The sequence below is a fragment of the Coturnix japonica genome, chromosome Z (assembly GCF_001577835.2).
Source record: "Coturnix japonica isolate 7356 chromosome Z, Coturnix japonica 2.1, whole genome shotgun sequence".
Lineage (NCBI taxonomy): Eukaryota > Metazoa > Chordata > Aves > Galliformes > Phasianidae > Coturnix > Coturnix japonica.
In genome coordinates this window covers 63,252,095-63,269,775 of record NC_029547.1, presented here as the reverse complement: position 1 = coordinate 63,269,775, position 17,681 = coordinate 63,252,095, and the positions used below count along the sequence as shown (strand labels likewise).

General features: G+C 38.7%; 1 protein-coding gene across 2 annotated transcripts in view; it reads left to right on the top strand.

The window, feature by feature from the left end:
* Positions 1–483: 483 nt before the first annotated feature.
* Positions 484–17,681, top strand: part of HSD17B4 (hydroxysteroid 17-beta dehydrogenase 4) — a 51,731-nt gene continuing 34,533 nt past the window's right edge. The window contains exons 1-11 of one of the 2 annotated variants that reach the window (XM_015849993.2): positions 484–646; positions 3,179–3,232; positions 6,330–6,437; positions 6,947–7,006; positions 7,963–7,984; positions 8,086–8,132; positions 8,815–8,899; positions 10,904–11,091; positions 12,529–12,620; positions 13,216–13,240; positions 13,966–14,094. In XM_015849993.2, the coding sequence (XP_015705479.1) occupies positions 589–646; positions 3,179–3,232; positions 6,330–6,437; positions 6,947–7,006; positions 7,963–7,984; positions 8,086–8,132; positions 8,815–8,899; positions 10,904–11,091; positions 12,529–12,620; positions 13,216–13,240; positions 13,966–14,094 (868 nt within the window). In that variant the 5' untranslated portion in view covers positions 484–588. Of the gene's footprint in view, positions 647–2,959; positions 2,982–3,178; positions 3,233–6,329; positions 6,438–6,946; positions 7,007–7,962; positions 7,985–8,085; positions 8,133–8,814; positions 8,900–10,903; positions 11,092–12,528; positions 12,621–13,215; positions 13,241–13,965; positions 14,095–17,681 lie in introns of those variants that run through there. The other variant, XM_015849994.2, reaches the window with a different exon arrangement.

Sequence of the window (17,681 nt, the reverse complement as noted above, 5' to 3'; positions counted from 1 at the left end):
AGAATCACAGAATGACCCGGGTTGGAAGGGACCTCAAGGATCATGTAGTTCCAACCCCCCTGCCTGGCAGGGCCACCAAACATACACCTTTACTAGATCAGGTTGCCCAGGGCCCCGTCCAACCTGGTCTTGAACACCTCCAAGGACGGGGCATCCACAACCTCCCTGGGCAGCCTGTTCCAGGGCCTAACCACTCCTAGTGAAGAAGGACTAACATCCCTAACTATTTTCCTTTCCTCTTAGTAAAGAGTTTGATCACAGCCCACGAGTTCAGCTTTGTTTTGTTTGTTAGTTTTGTTGGCTTGTCTCAATTCTCTCCCAGGAGAGAGAGGACCCATCTGGAAAGAAACACATCTCGAAACACACCCTGTGCCTGTGGGAGATCCCGTCGGTCGAGCTAAGCCCCATTATTTATTTATTTCCCAATCCGTTCCGTACTTACAGCAGGCGGAGCTGCTCCTCCCACACGGCCGGGCCTACCTCTCGGGGGCGGTGGTTACGCCTGCGCTGTGTTACTCCAGTCGCTGACCGCTGGGCCGTCCCGGGCACCGCGTCCTGCGATCGGAGCCGAGATCCGAGCGGACAGCGATGGCTGCGGGGCTGCGGTTTGACGGGAGGGTGGTGCTGGTGACTGGAGCCGGAGGAGGTGAGAGACGCTACGGTGTGCGGTGACACAGAGAAGCTTTGTTGGCCCGCAGGGCCGTCGCTGCCCGAGGCCTGGCTGTGGAGCGGGGTGCGGGCGAGGCGAGGCCGGGTCGGTGCTGTCCGCCATCCGTCGGGGCCTTAGCGCCGTGCCAAGGCTGCACTGAGGTGACCGCGGTGCTGAATAAGCCACTCCACAGCTCTGGGCAGCCTGTCACACTTAAAGGGGTTGTTCTTCACGTTCAGATGGATCTATCTGTGTTCCAGTTTGTGCCTGTTGCCCTGTAGCTTTTCAGCTGAGAAGAGCTTGGCCCCATCTGTTTCTGCACTTTAGATATTTATAAGCAGTGGTAAGATCCACTCTGAATGTACTGTAGGCTGTACAGATCCCTCAGCCTTTCCTCACCAGAACCCTTCATTAACTTCATGGCCCTCTGCTGGACTCTCTGGAATATCCCTGACTTTCTTGAGCTGGGAAGCCCAGAGTTGGACCCATTATTCCAGATGTGGCCTCAGTGGGGCAGAGCAGTGGGAAAAAATCACCTAAAGAATCACCTAAAGAATCACCTAAAGAATCACCTAAAGAATCACCTAAGAATCACCTAAAGATAGCTGTCTATCAGGGCACCTAGGACCTTCTTCACAGAGCTCCTGTCTACAGCACATCAGCTGCTGACCTGCGCTGGTGGTGCATGCAGTTAATCCTCCTCAGGTGCAGGACCCAACACTTCTCATTGAACTTTATGAGTTTTGAGGAGTTAGTGACAAAATCTGTAGTTGTTCTTAGTTTTCCGTTATCCTTGAAGAAGATTGTCATTGTGTATAGTGTATAGTGTTGTTTTCCTGTTGTTCTTTTGACTTCTGGGTAAGGACTGTGAATAAGAAATATTGTGAAAAGCAGTAAGTGACTGATTTATGTTGCTTGTAGGGGCTGACCCTGACAGAAACTAAGGGAGGCAACCTTTCTGTGTGGTGCCTGTCAGCTTTTGCCAGACCTACACTGATGTGCCTCTCTCTGTGTACAAAAGTCACTGAAGCAGAGGTTAAGCTCTTAGCTAATGGAAAAACAAAACAAAGAAACACCTTTCTCAGTAGCAAAACTTCTAGAAAGCAGCATGTGGAGCAAAAATTGCTTGTTGTAAGTATGAGTACAGTGACCTTTGTACTTCTGGTTTTCAGCTGCTTGTAAATGGTTTGTACACAGAGAAAACTGTCCTTGGATGTTTATTTCACAAGAGGTTTTTTTGATAAGTGGATGATTAAATCCAAGCAAAGGTAAACAGAAGCTCTATTAACATCAGGTTAGTTCTTGGTTTGTTTCTGTCTAGTTTAAAGCACTGTAGGTTAGCATACTGACCAGAGATGTGGTGGATGCCCCATCCCTGGAGACACTGAAGGTCAGGCTGGACAGGGCACTGTGAGCTAGCTGTAGGTGACCTTTTTAATTGCAGGGGAGTTGGAATAGATGGTCATTAAGAAATCAGAATATCCTGTGATTCCATGGTAGTCTGCTAATTGCCTTGTTTGTTGACATTGGTTGTTTTGAATGGCAATGAACAGATGAGAGCTGGAAATTTATCAAAGTCATCTTCATCAGTAGTTTGTTTCAAAGTGGGACCTGTATTCACACAGACAGGCATCTGAAAATACTTCATTTTGCTTTCATTTTGGGCAAATCCCTGCGTAGATGACATTGTACTTGCCTATCGTGCAGCACTGTCATTGTCTCTGTAATTAATTAATTTTACATTGAGATTATTTTCTATTTTTAAATGCTCTGCTCTTTCTTACCAGTTGAGTGCCCTGGCTCATGCTATTCTGTTTTACAATCTTTTGATTATTACTTTCTTTTTCCATGAAAATAGAGCCTGCATCATGGATTTCAATAACTTTTGACTGAGAGAAGGGTATAATGTCCCTCTGAGTAAATCATCTCTCACTACAAATAACTAATGTTTAACCCACCCAACATCAAATCAGAGTGAAAGTACAATAGGCTTGCTTTGGTATATGAGGCAAAAAATATGTTCTACTATATGTTAGGCTAGGTGGGCTGTGTGTACCAGGTACTGAGATCTTGCTTTGTACCCAGATACTGGAGGGGTTTTGTCAGTACTTCTTCAGTCACAGTTTGGTTTGTAAAGTTCTTCAAATCTTAAAGGCTAACTTTAGCTCTGGAATTCTTTTAGATTGTAATTAATTAACTTGAAACATCCCCTCCTGTGAGCCTGTGTCAAGACATTAAACTTTCTGCCTTAACAGTGTATTTTTCAGTCACAAAGAAAGAGATAGCAGCAGGCAGCGTTCCCTCATGGTTATGCTGAGTGCATTAACAAAGAGTAATCACGGGCAATTTTATTTTCCCTCTTGTCTGTCAAGAATTTATCTGCGAATTAACTTTTATGATTTGAAATTATGTGAAAGTTCAATTCCATTGGGAGATAAAATTTACATTGTGCTTTTGTTTAGCTTTCATTAGAATTATGCTTCAGGAGACAAACTGATGCTTTTCTAACTTCTGTTTTTTTTAATCCAGGTTTGGGCAGAGCTTATGCTCTCGCTTTTGCTGAAAGAGGAGCTTCAGTGGTTGGTAAGTTCTGCTGTAACTAACTTGATCAAAACACTAACCCGTACCTTTTCCCATAGCTGGTGTTCAGCAACCTGTGCCCTTTATGACAGTGGGCTTTCTTATAGAGTAGTTACTTATCTTTTGCTGTTTAGATTCTAAGGTTTATTTTTTAATAAAACAAGATGCCTAAATTTGTCCAGGGGCTTATCTTTGCTGTAGAGCCAGTATGAATCAGATAATCATCCTGGCTTGGATTTCAACCATTCTTCATGCTACCTTGTAGCCAAGAAGCATAGTATCTCAGGCTTCTGTAACTTTTAATATGACCACTTAGAAATGTGAATATATATCTTCTGCTACCTTCTCCTAGGAGGGTAAATACATTGGGATGAAATGCAGTACTGGTAGCTCCAGAAAGTAAGATATATGCTGGAAGTGGCGATGTTGTTTCCTTCTGCAGAGCATTACACAGGAGCCATCAATAAAATAACAGTAACAAATATCTCTCTGTGAGGCGTTTTGTGCTTATGGCTTCCACCTTCTTTAGCTCTACCATGTTAGAAGCTAATTCTAGAGGCTGTTACATTCTTGGGTAGTTGGCCTCTGCCATTTCGCTGCCTTTGAGTGAATTTGTACAGATATTGTTGATGAGTTCAAGATTAAATGTTTAAACAGCTTGTTGATTGTGGGCAAGAGTTTGCCCGTGGATTTTTGCAGCTTTCAAGTGAACATTCCAATCTCAGTCTACACACTTTAATAAAAATTAACTACACTTACTTTCATGATTAATTTAAAAAAAAAAAAAAAACAAAAAAAAAAACACAAAAACTTCTGATATATACCTTTTTTACTGGAAACTTGAATACTTCATCACAAGTTCTCATTTAACGTGAATTAGATCACTAAATAGTCAAAATGTTTAGTAATGTTGGTTCTGTCTAGTTAGTACTGTTCTGACTTTCCAGAATGATCTGGAAGAGAATGTATTGTATTGCCTGATAGCAAATACTGCTTTAGCTCATGGCCTTATTGCACAATAGCTAAATCATTATGATATGAATCAACTGTAAAGAACAGCTCTTGTTTGTCTCTGTAAACTGAACCTCACTTCAACTTGTAGAGGAGTGCTCTCCTATCACCATACCTCAACTTATTTTTCTTATGATTCTGACTCCAGTGAGTTGAGAAGTTACTTCTGTAAACTTTCTCCCTTTTCCTTTACTATTAAAGTTACTTATTGTCACTTCTTTTTTTGTCGTGCTTGGTATTTTCCATGTTTCCTATCAGAAAGACTTGCTAGCCTGAAGAGGGGAATGCTTTTTGTCTCACGTGCTGAGTTATGCTCAGGTTATGACCATACTCTGTCACAACTTCTGCACTGTCTGGCTTTTGTAATGGATTTTTGTAATCGAAAATTACAAGATGTTAAGCTTGAGTTTAGATGAAGTTGTTTATGTGTTGTTTTATTTTCCTCTGTTACACTTTCAGTTGTTTTATCATTTTCTAAGCCCAGAATAGCTTTCTTCTTTTTTGTGTACTCATGGTATACAATACAACTTCAGTTGTGTTAGTACCTGCACACAGCCTTGGGTACTTTCCTGGCTTGGCAAATTTCCTGAAGTGATTAATTAAGCTGTTCTCAGAAATTTACTTTTGAAGTGAAGGAGAGTTGTAGTGCCTTTGAAAGACAAGCTAAACATCTGTGTATAAACATTTGGCACAAAATTATCCACTCTTTACACAAGACACAGTAGAATTTCCACTCCTGATCCTCACTGTTTTCTCTTTAATGTCAGATTTGATACTGAGGTCTAAATGGTCTGCCTACCTTGCCTATTCTCGTGCTACCCTTAGAACTAACTTCCTTAATGCCTCATCTGAGTTCTTCTGGCTGCATGTTCAGAATATTAGATATTGATCTATTCAGTTTGGAGGTTTTGCTTCCTTCCTCTTTTTTATCAGTTTTGTTATGTACTTGAGCATATCAGCACATTCTGTATTCATTCTTCCTTCTCCAGGCTGTGCGTTTTAATTTCTTTGACCCTTTCTGTAACTCATTTCTTCTAGGGTTTGGCATTCTTCTTAACACATTCAGATTTTCTCTAGTGTTTCCATCTCTCTCTGAAGTGTTACACACAAAATTTAATACAGGATTCTAGATGAGGGCTTTTTGGTTTGAGAAATGGAGAATGATGTTGTTACATGCCCTGCAGGCTATGTTCCTCTTTAAATGTAGAAGATAAAAATGAGGGGAAAGAGAAACAGTGGAAACATATGTTATTTTGTGAATATACAGCAGATTTACAGTTGTTGAGCATCAAGACCAGCGAAAAGCGAATTTCACTATAGCTGGCTGCTTGAGGGCTTTGAGAAAGTGGAAGGTACAAAGCTGAAGTTCACCACAGCCAAAGACTGATGTTACATATTAATCTATAGTCAGTTGTTTGTCTTAGAATTTCTTATCAGACTTGTTGAAAGAGTAGTTTTTTTATTACTTTTTTTTTTTTTTTAACTTATTAAATCTAGTGCATGAATTCTGTGAAGCTCTGGAACATGTAATTGCGGCAAACTGGTACAGTATGGCTACCTTTAATGACATGCAGCCTTTTGTACAGAGCAGCTGGCTATGTCAGGTGTCCCTCTTGTCCCTGCAGAACCAGGATCTGAAGTCCCAGGACAGGCTCGTCTCCTTTTGTTCAGATTCCTTCACTTGTTCTATAATGAAGATTGCTAGTAATGCTTCACCTACTGTGTTAAACAGGCACACAGTCTTCCCAGTCTTGTTTACAGTTCATTCAGTAGCTGTGGCAGTTTGACGACAGACCTGAACTAACTGCCTGTAATTGGTTTGCTATCTCAGTCTTCGTTTTTGAAATACAGCAACACAGAGGTGTAGCCTGGACAAAGCAAGTAAGATGTGTGTGTGGTGGAAAGAAAAAAGAAAAGTTGTTTCACATGTGACCTTCTCTTTTTCACTAAAAATCTGAAATTCTCTGTAGGATCCAAAGCAGCAGATTTTATTAACACCGCTTATAACTTCACTTGAGTTAATGAGATAAGCAGAGACCAGAAATACTGAGTATTATAAATGAAAAATCAATATTTTCTTTTTGTACAGTGAATGATCTTGGAGGTGACTTCAAGGGATATGGCAAGAGCTCTTCAGCTGCTGACAAAGTTGTCAGTGAAATCAGAGCAAAAGGAGGGAAAGCAGTACCCAATTATGGTATGTTGTTTTTCCAGACTAGTCCAGTGGTCTATCAGTAGGCACAGTGGACATCCTAAAAGAAAGATTCACACAGTGCTTAATAAAGGTCTGCTTCAAGCTTGCCAGTACCATATGAATGAAACAGGTGGACTGTAAGCTGGAGAAAGGTGGCAGATTTGGTAAAAGCAAGTGCATAAACATTTTTCTAATGAATATTCTTTTAGCAATACCTTTTTTTCTTATATGCTGTCCCAGCATTGGGTCTCTGAAAACCTATTTACCTGCAGTTGTCAGAGAGAGGGTGGGAATGGACAGTTTTTACTTGTCTGGCTTACAGTGCCAAAGCTTGCATCATTAAGACTTACTGAGCAGAGAGGCTGCTTTAGGCCATGCGCAAGAGATGGCTTGATTTATTTTATACTGGAGTTTTATGCCGTTTATCTTCTGAGATCTATGGAATTAATATTCTGGAAGTGCAGTGCATCTAGCTCATTTACTTAAATTCACTTTATTTTTTTTCCTTACAGATTCAGTGGAAGATGGTGAAAAGCTTGTAAAGTCGGCACTTGATGCTTTTGGGAGGATAGGTACAGTTGCATAAGTCTTGTCTTAACTTGTTCATGAGTGCAGTTAACAAGTGTATGAAGTGCAGCTTGGTATCAGAAGAACTCAAAAGCTCTTGGTCTCCTTAGTCTGTACAGACTTGCTGCTTTGAAATTGAATGGATATCTTTTCTCTGTTGTGCTTTTTAGCACAATTTTAAAGCTCGGTGTAGGATTCATGTTTCCCTGTCCTGCAGAATTTCTGTACTTAAGTAACGATCAATAGTTTCTGTCTCGAAGTACGTCGCCTATCAGTTATAGCTGCATAACACTGAATAAATACCTGAGCTTAAGAATCAGAGGGGCTCTGTCATCTATTGGAAGCTCCTTTGCCTATGTGAAGATCACAGTGCTTCAAGAGAAATTAAAAGTATTGAAGTATTTTTTTTAGCAAGTAAAGATCCTGTTTTGCATGTGGTTGCCACTGTTTACTTGTGATGTTTATGTAATTTTAGCCCATTCTTAAATGGCTAACATTTATATGATCAAAGCCCAGAGCAAAATTAAATACTTGATCAAAAGTTGCTTTTGATCCAAATTGTGGCTGTGCAGCTTTGTGGTGCTTCTAACTTTCATTTGAGATTACTATGACAAAGATGGTGGTACAAACTGTGATGTTTGGAGCACTGTAGAATATCAAGGAAGCTGTAAAACTGAGCTGGATGGCTGTGTCGCTCAATTAGCCAAGTCTTCGCAGCTTTTCCTCTGTAAAGCTATTTTGTTGTTATGCTGAGACTTGCTGATACTCAAGTATTTTGTCTTTTCTTAATTATTGTTTTCTAACTAGAAGCGGTGCTATGGAATAGAATGTGACATGTGTACAGTTTTTAACTTTTCTGTATGTGGTTGGTTGTTTGTTGTTGTTTTATTTTTGAATTGGAGAATGATGAAAGTAAGGTTATATTTTGTCAGTGCACTCAGTTATATTTTCTTTTTTGCAGATATTGTTATAAACAATGCTGGGTAAGTGAACCTGAAGATACTGCCTGTATGACTGTGTCATGTCACTTTTTACAAACACTATTTCATTTTTACATTTTCGTTCTCTTAATGATGTTTTCTAGAATTCTAAGAGACCGTTCATTTGTTCGGATAAGCGATGAAGACTGGGGTGAGTTAATAAACTTTGAAATGTACTTAATGTGTTGAAGATGGAAGGTACATCCTCCCTACTTAGATATGGAGGAAGGGAGGAGGGAAAAGTCTGTCTTTGCCAGATCAAACAATTATGTTTGCCTTGAAAGTTTAGTGGTCAGTTAATTGTGTTCTGTTGCCTTGTGTTTGGCTTGTAAACCAGATCTGGGAGGCATGATAGATGGATGAATTTTGGAAAGAGAAGAAGGGCTCTAGCTGCCACTCCTATTTTCTGAATGAAAAGTGAAAAGGAGATGTGTANATCATTCCTAGCGTCAGTGCTGACTGCATGCTGAACAGGCTTAGGAAACCCAAAACTAATGACGGAAGTAAGAAAACTGATGTTCCAAAGGACAGAAGGTCATGAGAAACTTCTAGTGAGGCAGTAGGTAGTGACAGAATGTCAAGCAGTGTTCTTTAAAAATGTCCTAGCTTCTTTAGAGCTATTTCAAGTGCAGGCATTCTGAACGCTTGTGAATTCTGTACAAGAGATTCCATCCAAGAGGAGGAAAGCAAAGCATGGTCAGCAAATGCTCAATTATACTACACACAATTTGAGATGAGGGTGCTGTTTTGTAATGAGGAAAAAAACAAATTTTGTATTTCTAATATATAGATTAAATTATGGATTTATTACATTGTCATTAATTTGTTCCTAGATATAATTCATAGAATTCATTTGAGGGGATCATTCCTGGTCACTCGAGCTGCATGGAATCATATGAAAAATCAGAAATTTGGCAGGTAAGACTTTATGTGTCTTTTTTTTTTACCCCCACTAAGAAGTAGAGGAGCGATGCATGTCATGAAAGTGAAGGATTTTTTGCATCCTTTTCTTTCACTGTCACCGAAATGAAATAAAGTCTGTCCCAATAGGAAAATTCTTTCCTTTCTGCTTCCCTCTCTGCTGTCTTTACAGTTTCTTTCCACATAGATGAAGATATCCCAGACAAGAGCTATAGGAGCGTACAAATATGATTTTATTTCATTAGGACTCATTAGAATTGTACATTAGGTGCACGTTACTGCAATTCAGGGAGGTCCTTCTACTCTTTTCTTCCACTTGCTTGGAGGTGATGTTCAGAATAATCAGTTCTTTCAGATTCCCAAGGATGGAGATAAGGCTGACTGGCCTGTAGTTTCCTAATTCCTCCTCCTTGCCCTTTCTGAAGACTGCAGTGTCACAGGCTCTCCTCCAGCTTTCAGGCACTTCTCCCATTCTCCGTGATTTTTCAAAGATGACAGAGAATGTCTTGGAAATCACTTCTCCCAGCTCTGTCAGCACTTAAAGGTGCACCTGTTGGGGACCCATGGATTTGTGTGCATCAAATTTGCCTAGACAGTCTCTGACCAGATCTTTTTTGATGAAGGGAATGTCTCCCCTTTTCCAGACTCCCTCTCTCTCCCCCATGGTCTGCAATTCCTGAGGGCCAGTCTCAGCAGTGAAGGATGAAGCAAAGAAGGTGTTCAGTTACTTCACCTTCTTGGTGGGCTCAGTTACTAGAGCACCCACTTCATTCAGCAGAGGTCCTGCATTTTCCCTTTTCTCTTTCCTAAAAGTCTTCCTTTTGCTGTTAATATACTTAAAGAAGGCTTTCTTAGAATCATATGTGATCATCCAGTCCAACTGTCCAGTTGTTGCCCTTGACCTCCCTTGCCAGATTAATTCCAAGCAAGTCTTAGCCTTCCTTGTGCCATCTGCAAAACGCCTGTGTTGTATAGATTTTGTAGCTTTTATTCATCTGGATAGTACTGAGCTAATACTTGTAAAGTTAATACTTGTAATCTCTATTTAGATTAAAAACAGTAGGTTGCTGCCAGTGAGGCAAATGACTTGATCTCAGATATTCAGCATGTTTACAGTAATGTAGAAGTGATTCTAATAATAGAAAGTAATGGAAAGTGGAAATGACAACGGAAATGAGGAGTGCAGAAACAGTAACTCGATAGGGCATATTCTTAGCTACAGAACGCTGTTTTTCAATATAGTCACCAGATTTAGCATTTTTGCCAGCAGTGAATGAGAGTCTGCGTGTAGTGCTCATGAAAGCCTGCATCAGCAGAAGACCTGCTGTCACCACTGCTGAAATGAACCACCCACCACCTCACTTCACTGACAGCCACTGGTTGGTGTGCATAAACATTCAGAGAGCGTCAGTGAATGTCAGCGGGTGCCGTTTTTTTCCACATGGAGGAATTCAGTGACACACTTCTGCTTCATGTGCACTTCCATGTCAGATGCCATTGTGTCAGTGTGCCCCTCTGCTGCAATCTGTTGCATGGCAACAGCATGTAATGGAATATTAGTGGGAAATTTCAGCCTCTACTTCCATGTCACCAGCATCCACCTCTGACATCATGGGCCAATGTAATAAAATAAGCCACTACTATTGGGGCAATCCTTGCATAAACTGCAGCTGTTTTAAAAGTGTTTTCTGAGCAGTTTGGTCATCTCTGAAGTAAAGTTAAGGGACGGCGAGGCGAGAAGAATCTACCTCTTTCTACATCATCATCTATTGTATGAGTCCATATATTCTAGTTTAGTAATATAACTCAACTTTATTAGTTGTTTGCTGCTTTGATAACTCAAGATGTCCAGTGTTCCCCATCAGTCAAACATTAAAAAGGTGCCTTGTTTCCTGTTAAAAAAATATATATATATTTTGATTCTTATTTCCACACTTTCATTTTGCTGTCAAGAATTGAATAAGATGAAATAATGTAATTACTTTTTCTCATTCCCCTAAGAATAATTATGACTTCTTCAGCTGCTGGAATATATGGAAACTTTGGTCAGGCCAACTACAGTGCTGCAAAACTTGGTCTTTTGGGTCTGTCAAACACGATTGCAATTGAAGGCCGAAAGTATAACATCCACTGCAACACCATTGCACCTACTGCTGGATCCAGACTGACCCAGACTGTCATGCCACAAGGTGAATTATTTAAGGTGTTTAAACATTTTTCAGTGGATTGAAGCATGTCTAACTTTCTTACTAGAAAAAGCAAATTGCTTGCTCTTAAGAAATTGCTAATTCAGTTCTTATTGTTGTCTTTGAATGGTCAGCCTACTAATTTACAAAAGCAATTCCATGTTTTAAGGCTTTGTAGTTATATTCTTTTCCAAGACTTTCTTAAATAGTAGGAATACTTGTTTATTTAAATTGTTGTGGAATCACATGTACACATAGGCTGTGTGTACTTCCAATTGTGTGATTTACAGATGCCATGTTTTTGCACAACGTGTCACGTGTGTACCCCTTTGTTTCATGATCAACATTAGTGATAACGAACTGAGTTACCTAATAACATTTTTCTGTATTGCACAACTTTGAATGCTTGAACAGGTTTTAACAAAACACTGCATCTGAGAAGTCACTAGTAGAGTATGTTGTGGAAGACAGCTGTGTGTAAAGTGTAAATTTAATATAAACACTTTGGAAATGACTGGAGAAGCAAAAAGAATTTGACGGAAAAAAAACCTCTCTGAAAAAGAAATTGTTCCCAGAACGTCTTCATATCAGCTTATTTCACCCCCCTGGTTCCTTTACCTAGTTGTAGACAGTTCAAAGCCAGCAAAATTATTAAGTTTTCAAAATAAGATAGCAAAGAGTTTGTACATAAGCATATATTATATTGTATGTTGTGTATAAACTTATAAAAATGAACTTGTGTTACTTCATTGTGTTCTTAAAGAAGTGTAGGTAATACCAGACTTTTCCAACTCCTCATTTTCATAAAGTGGATCAAATATGTGGTTATAGCTGCCTGGATAACCAGTTTTGGTCTTTGACAATTTCTCAGTTTTCAGATTGTTTTCTCTTGTGCTAGATGGCCATGTAAAAAATAGTAATAATAATAATAATAGAAAAAGATATGTAAAATTAGTAGGAGTGGTATTTCCCAATATCTCACTGAGAGATTTTGGCATTTTGAAATGAATTTTTTCTCCAATAGCAGTTGCAAGCATTCTCACTATCTGTAAGTTATAAATCAAGAAGAAATTGCAATTGCTCAGGTACATTTCTGTCAGGTTTACATCTGGATGACCAGTCCTTGTTTCAGATTGCTGGTCAACTGGAAATTTAGGAAGGTTTCTGGCTTTGCAGACTGGGGGTTAGTGCTCACAGCATTTAGATGGCTTTTTATCTGTCCAGCTCTGAACCACTATGGTGTGGTGTAGAGGCAAACACTCTGTGTTGCAGGATGAATGTTGCAGTGAATCTTCGAGTGTTTAGTTTTGTTTAGCAGAATACTGTTGACTAAATTTTCTTTGTCTCTTCCATTCATCAGAAGGTGTTAAGTAAAGACAGTCTTGGTGAAATCATACAGTATTTCTGTTTTACGATTTCCCTTTCTCTAATTTGTTCTAGATCTCGTTGATGCATTCAAACCAGAGTATGTTGCTCCTTTAGTTCTTTGGCTTTGCCATGAGAGCTGTATGGAGAATGGCAGTCTTTTTGAGGTAATTTTTCATTTTTATTTATTTATTTATTTATTAGCTCCTCCTTCCTACCACCTTGCCAGCTGAAAATAAGTCATTTGCTTGTGTAGTGATAACTTTTTTACTAAAACTAAATTGTCCAGTAAGATGATCCATACTAAACACAGAACAAGAGGTGCTGCTGCTGATATATGTGTCAATAGCAACATTGTCAAATTCTGGAGAGTGCCCACTTTATTGCTGATCAATTGCTAAAATTCTTATTGTAACCTCGTGTGTTTGAAAAGATTGTAAAGCAGCCACTTCGCAACAAAGTTTGTATTTTTAAAAATCATTCAAACATACAAATCGATTGGCAGGAAGGATGAATTAGTTATGGATTACATTATAAGTATTATCATCAAACTGCTAGCTCTTAAATTGAATGGAAACTGTTATCTTGTTCTTTAAATTGCTTATATTCCATTGTTTAAACTGCTAAATGCTATTAGGGGTAGTTTAGAAATTTTTATTATGTTCAGTTTGTTTTGAGGAATACTTCTGTTTTTCTACATTATGAAAAATCGCGTAGTGATATGATAAGCTGATGATTATTTTTTCTTTTTTCTTTTGGCAGGTGGGAGCAGGATGGATTGGAAAATGTGAGTACTTTTTGTTGCAAGATTGGTTTTGTTTTTTTTATTTGACAAGAAATGTGTACAAACTTTTGCAGTAAGTTTCTGCTTTAAACCATTTTTTATTAGCAATCTGAAGGAATTGTTTATTTCAAGTGGAAGCTAAAAATTACACAGTACATGGGGGAAACTGGTAATTTAAGAAAATGTTCTGAAATACTTTGAGCTGATTAGTGGTAATTAGAAATCTACTTAAATAACTTTTAACTCTTGGTTTGTTGTGATCCAATGAATCTATATATTCCCAGAAATGATTTCACATTAGCCTTAACAATTTATCTCTAATTGCAGTATTAAAATAAGGCTGCAGGGACTGTTATTAGCTATTGGCATTAACATTTTTCATATATAACTTTTGCATTTTCTATACAGTTTTACAAGGCTTTCAGAAAATCTCTAACAAGCCAAACATTTAAAAAAGATCATGTCAGAAAAGAGTGTAGATGCACACTAGCCATGTTTCACTAGACAAAATTCTAAAACTAATATTTCGAACAAGCAGCCCGTTGTTGGCTTTAATAAAATTTAAGATCACTGCTGTTACGTTCTAAATATTAACAAAAAACAGTGAGTCTTCTTATTCCAGGCTTAAATTATACTGTAAAGTTAGACTAAATGAGTTTTTGCTTTATACCATGACAACCAGCTTTAGCTCTCTCATCACTGTCTTCTGTTTCTACTCTCCTAATTAGTGCGCTGGGAGCGATCCTTGGGTGCTATTGTCAGAGGAAAGGATCAGCCAATGACTCCTGAGGCAGTGAGAGATAAATGGGAGAAGGTCTGTGACTTCAATAATGCCAGCAAACCAAGAAGTATCCAAGGTAAAGGAAATTGTAATAGTCTCTATGGTTAGAGCAAGCAAGCTTTGAAGTGAATACTTCTTTACGTGCATCTACTGACGCTTCACATTCTCTATAAAACTGATTAATTCTCTTGTGAAAATGTAATATTAATCATTTACTGTTTCAGTGTCGTAAGATCTTTTGAAGTAAGCTTTTGTGTTCTTGCTTGTCTTATTGAGACAGTTTTCTAAGTATGTGATGTTACTGACATTATATATATCACAAACAGATTTGAGTTAATGTATTATTTGATTGGACACTAATACAGGTAGTAAGCAGTATAGTGGAGAGCTCATACATTCTTTTCAGTTCTGGAATCTTTGTTTATGGTAGGCTTTTCCATACGAAAAAGCTCTCTGGTTGGTATAATCAGTGGTATATACAGTGAAGAAGTTTTTCATATTGATTTCAGCTGATGAACAGCATCAGCCCCCTTACCAGTGTCTTCCAATGCTGCTGCTTCTTTTTTTTTTTTTTTCTGCTATTTTCCTTATCTTCCTTCCTGCTCTTGCATCTGTATTATGCCAAAATGACTCTGATCTTTTTTGTTACCATCCTTACTTTGCTTTCAAATTCCAAACTGTGTCTTCATTGTCTATCTGTCTCTGTAAAAAAAATTTGTCTGAATAGACTTTAATGTTCAGTTCTATATTAAAAGTTCTTCATACTGTCAGTATTTCACCTTTTTTTTCTTTGAAGGCATTCAACTGTTAGATATGGGTATGTGCTTTAATAATGAAGTTACAATACCTATTATATGCACATTAAAAGCTCTCTCAGAAGAGTTAAGTAATTTGATGCTGGGAAGAGCAATCATACTAACCATTATGTATAATTATAAAGAAAAAATACTAAGTAGAGAAAATATTTGCCTGTAACGTACTAGGAAAAGTCTAATAGTAAGAGATGCTAATCTTAGTTCAAATTTGGGCATGTTACCCATATCGGTTTGAATCTTAATTCCTTGTGGATTATAAAAACTAGCAGAGTTTTGTGTTTGCTTGTTGTTTGTTTTGAAAGATAATTTCTCTCGCATCTGTAAAGACCATAATAACAAAATATTGGGATTAATTTTCTAATTTTTTTTAAGCATAAGGGAAGGCCTTTCTCTTAGATAAATTTAAGAACTCCATATGTAATATATTATGCATCTTAGAACTCAGTCTATCCAGCAGTCATTTGTTGTTTAGCTAGATCATGCTTATAGTTCTATACTTCAAGCAGTATGAAAATAAAGCCATTAGGAAGACAAAGAAATGGAAGAATTAGTTTTGCTGATTTTCCCACGTTCTCTTTACTGATGTTGAAACATGACTATATACAGTGAAGGTGTCACTGCCTCTAAGGCAGCAGTGAATCTGCAGTGTCTTGTGTCAGAGCTTTTTCCTGATTTGGATGATGATGTTATCTTACTAACAGATAAACTAAAGTCGTATTTATAGCTTATTTTACCAATTCAGAGCAAGCTCAGAAGTCATTCAAGTAAGTAAGCAGAGCGTACTTAGGTTCCTGGAGTTGGGACATAGAACTAAGTTACAGTGACTTTCCACTTTCCTGTATGTCAGGCAAGCCACTGTAAGCAGCTCTGTGCAATGCTCTCAGGCAGCAACAGCTGCAAAATAGTGTGACATGGCTTAGCTTGTGCTAGAAAATTATTGATCAGACTCATTTTCACCTGGCTCATAGAGGTCGGGGACTCCTATGTGTAAGTAGAAAACTGTCTTAGATATGGTACAGAAGCTTCTGAATGTGTGGTCACCTGTAGCAGGTAACAGTGCACACAAGATTGCACGTTGGCGTGTTGGCTCTTTCTGCTACTGCTGGTCATTTTCTTTCTGTTATGTAGTGGCAAAGATTAAACTCTGCTGTGAGTCAGGTGAAAGACAATTTGTGTTGCAGATTGTATGCTACGTACAAAATAGTGCAGCATGTGTTGCACAAATTAGTAGTTTTAGTTGTTTTTTAGAAAAACAACAGATTATGTGTGTTGAATTCTCTGCCACTCTTATGAGGCAGTTTTTTTCTTCTCACTGTTTTACCACTGTTGTGAAGAGAAGAGCCATTTTAGCTAAATCTCGCATTTTGGACGTCTTTAGAATGCTCTTATATTTACATGAGTTTTTTGATTTTCTTATAGGCTGTCTAGGTGCTTGAGTATTCTCACCAGCTGATACATTTAAAGGGCTGTTCTCTAGAGCAAATGAATCTAAAACACATAGAAGGCATAACACTCTGCAGTTCCTTTTTCCCTATTTTACTTCAGTGCTCAAAATGAATGTTCATCAGGACAGTTTGAAGATTACTGAAAAGTCAAGTTTGTACTTGTGTGAAAACCTGACTTATCAGTTCATTTGTTATCTTCCATTTCTGGCCAGCTGTTAGCTCATAACAATGTACCTAATCATAACCTTTGTACTTGTTATTGCAAAAGTCTAATTCACTGTAGCTATTAAGGCGTAACCCTGCCTCACACAAAGGACTGATATCTGATCAACTGCTAGAATTTCACTGTAAATCTAATGCTGTAGGTACTAGTCCAGCTTGTTATGCCAAGCAATGGAATTTCAGTGGAGACTGAAATGAAATAATATGTTGAGCCACTTCAGTTTCATGCTACTCTAGCAGTCTCTGGAAGACAAAAGTAATATAGATGGGTTTTTGACTGGGAAACTTCTATGTTATAAAATTGTATAAGGTTGGATAAAATCACTAAGATCATCTAGTGCAACTGTCAACTCATTACCACCACCCACTAAACCATGCCCCTGAATGCCACATCTACACATTTATTGAACTCCTCCAGGGACAGTGACTCCACTATTTCAGTGGGCAGCCTGTTCTGATGCTGTAGGAATTTTTCTGAGAATTTTCTGAGAAGACTCTTTTTTCTTAATGTCCAACCCAAACCTCTCTGGATGCAACTTAAGGCCTTTACCTCTCATTATATCACTAACTACCTGGAAAACACGGCCAACCTCCACTTCACTACAGACTCCTTTTAGGTAGTTGCAGAGAGCCAGGAAGGCTTCTCTGAGCCTCCTCTTCCTCAGACAAAACAAACCCAGCTGCCTCAGCCACTTTTCGTAAGGCTTTTGCTCCCAGCCCTTCACCAATTACATTACCCTCAAACATGCTTCAGGGCCTGGATATCTTTCTTAAAGAAGGGGCCCAAAACTGAACACAGTACTAAAGGTGCACTTACCAGGATTTTTATGTCCTTGTTCTTGCTTACTGCACTGCTTCTGATACAAACCAAGATCTCATAGGTCTTCTTGGCCATCTGAACAAGCAATTGGCACATGTTCAACTGGCTGTTGGCTAACACTCCCATATCTATTTATTCCACACACCTTTCCAGCTACTCTGCAGACATGGGGTTACTGTGACCAAAGTGCAGGATCTGATACGTGGTCCTCTTGAACTTCATCCATTGACCCCAGGCTGTCAGTCCAGCCTGTACAGATTCCTCTGTTGGGCCTTCTTACCCTCAGACAAATCAACACTTCCACCCTGCATGATGTTATCTGTGAGCTTAGTGAGGGTTCACTCAATACCCTCATCCAGAT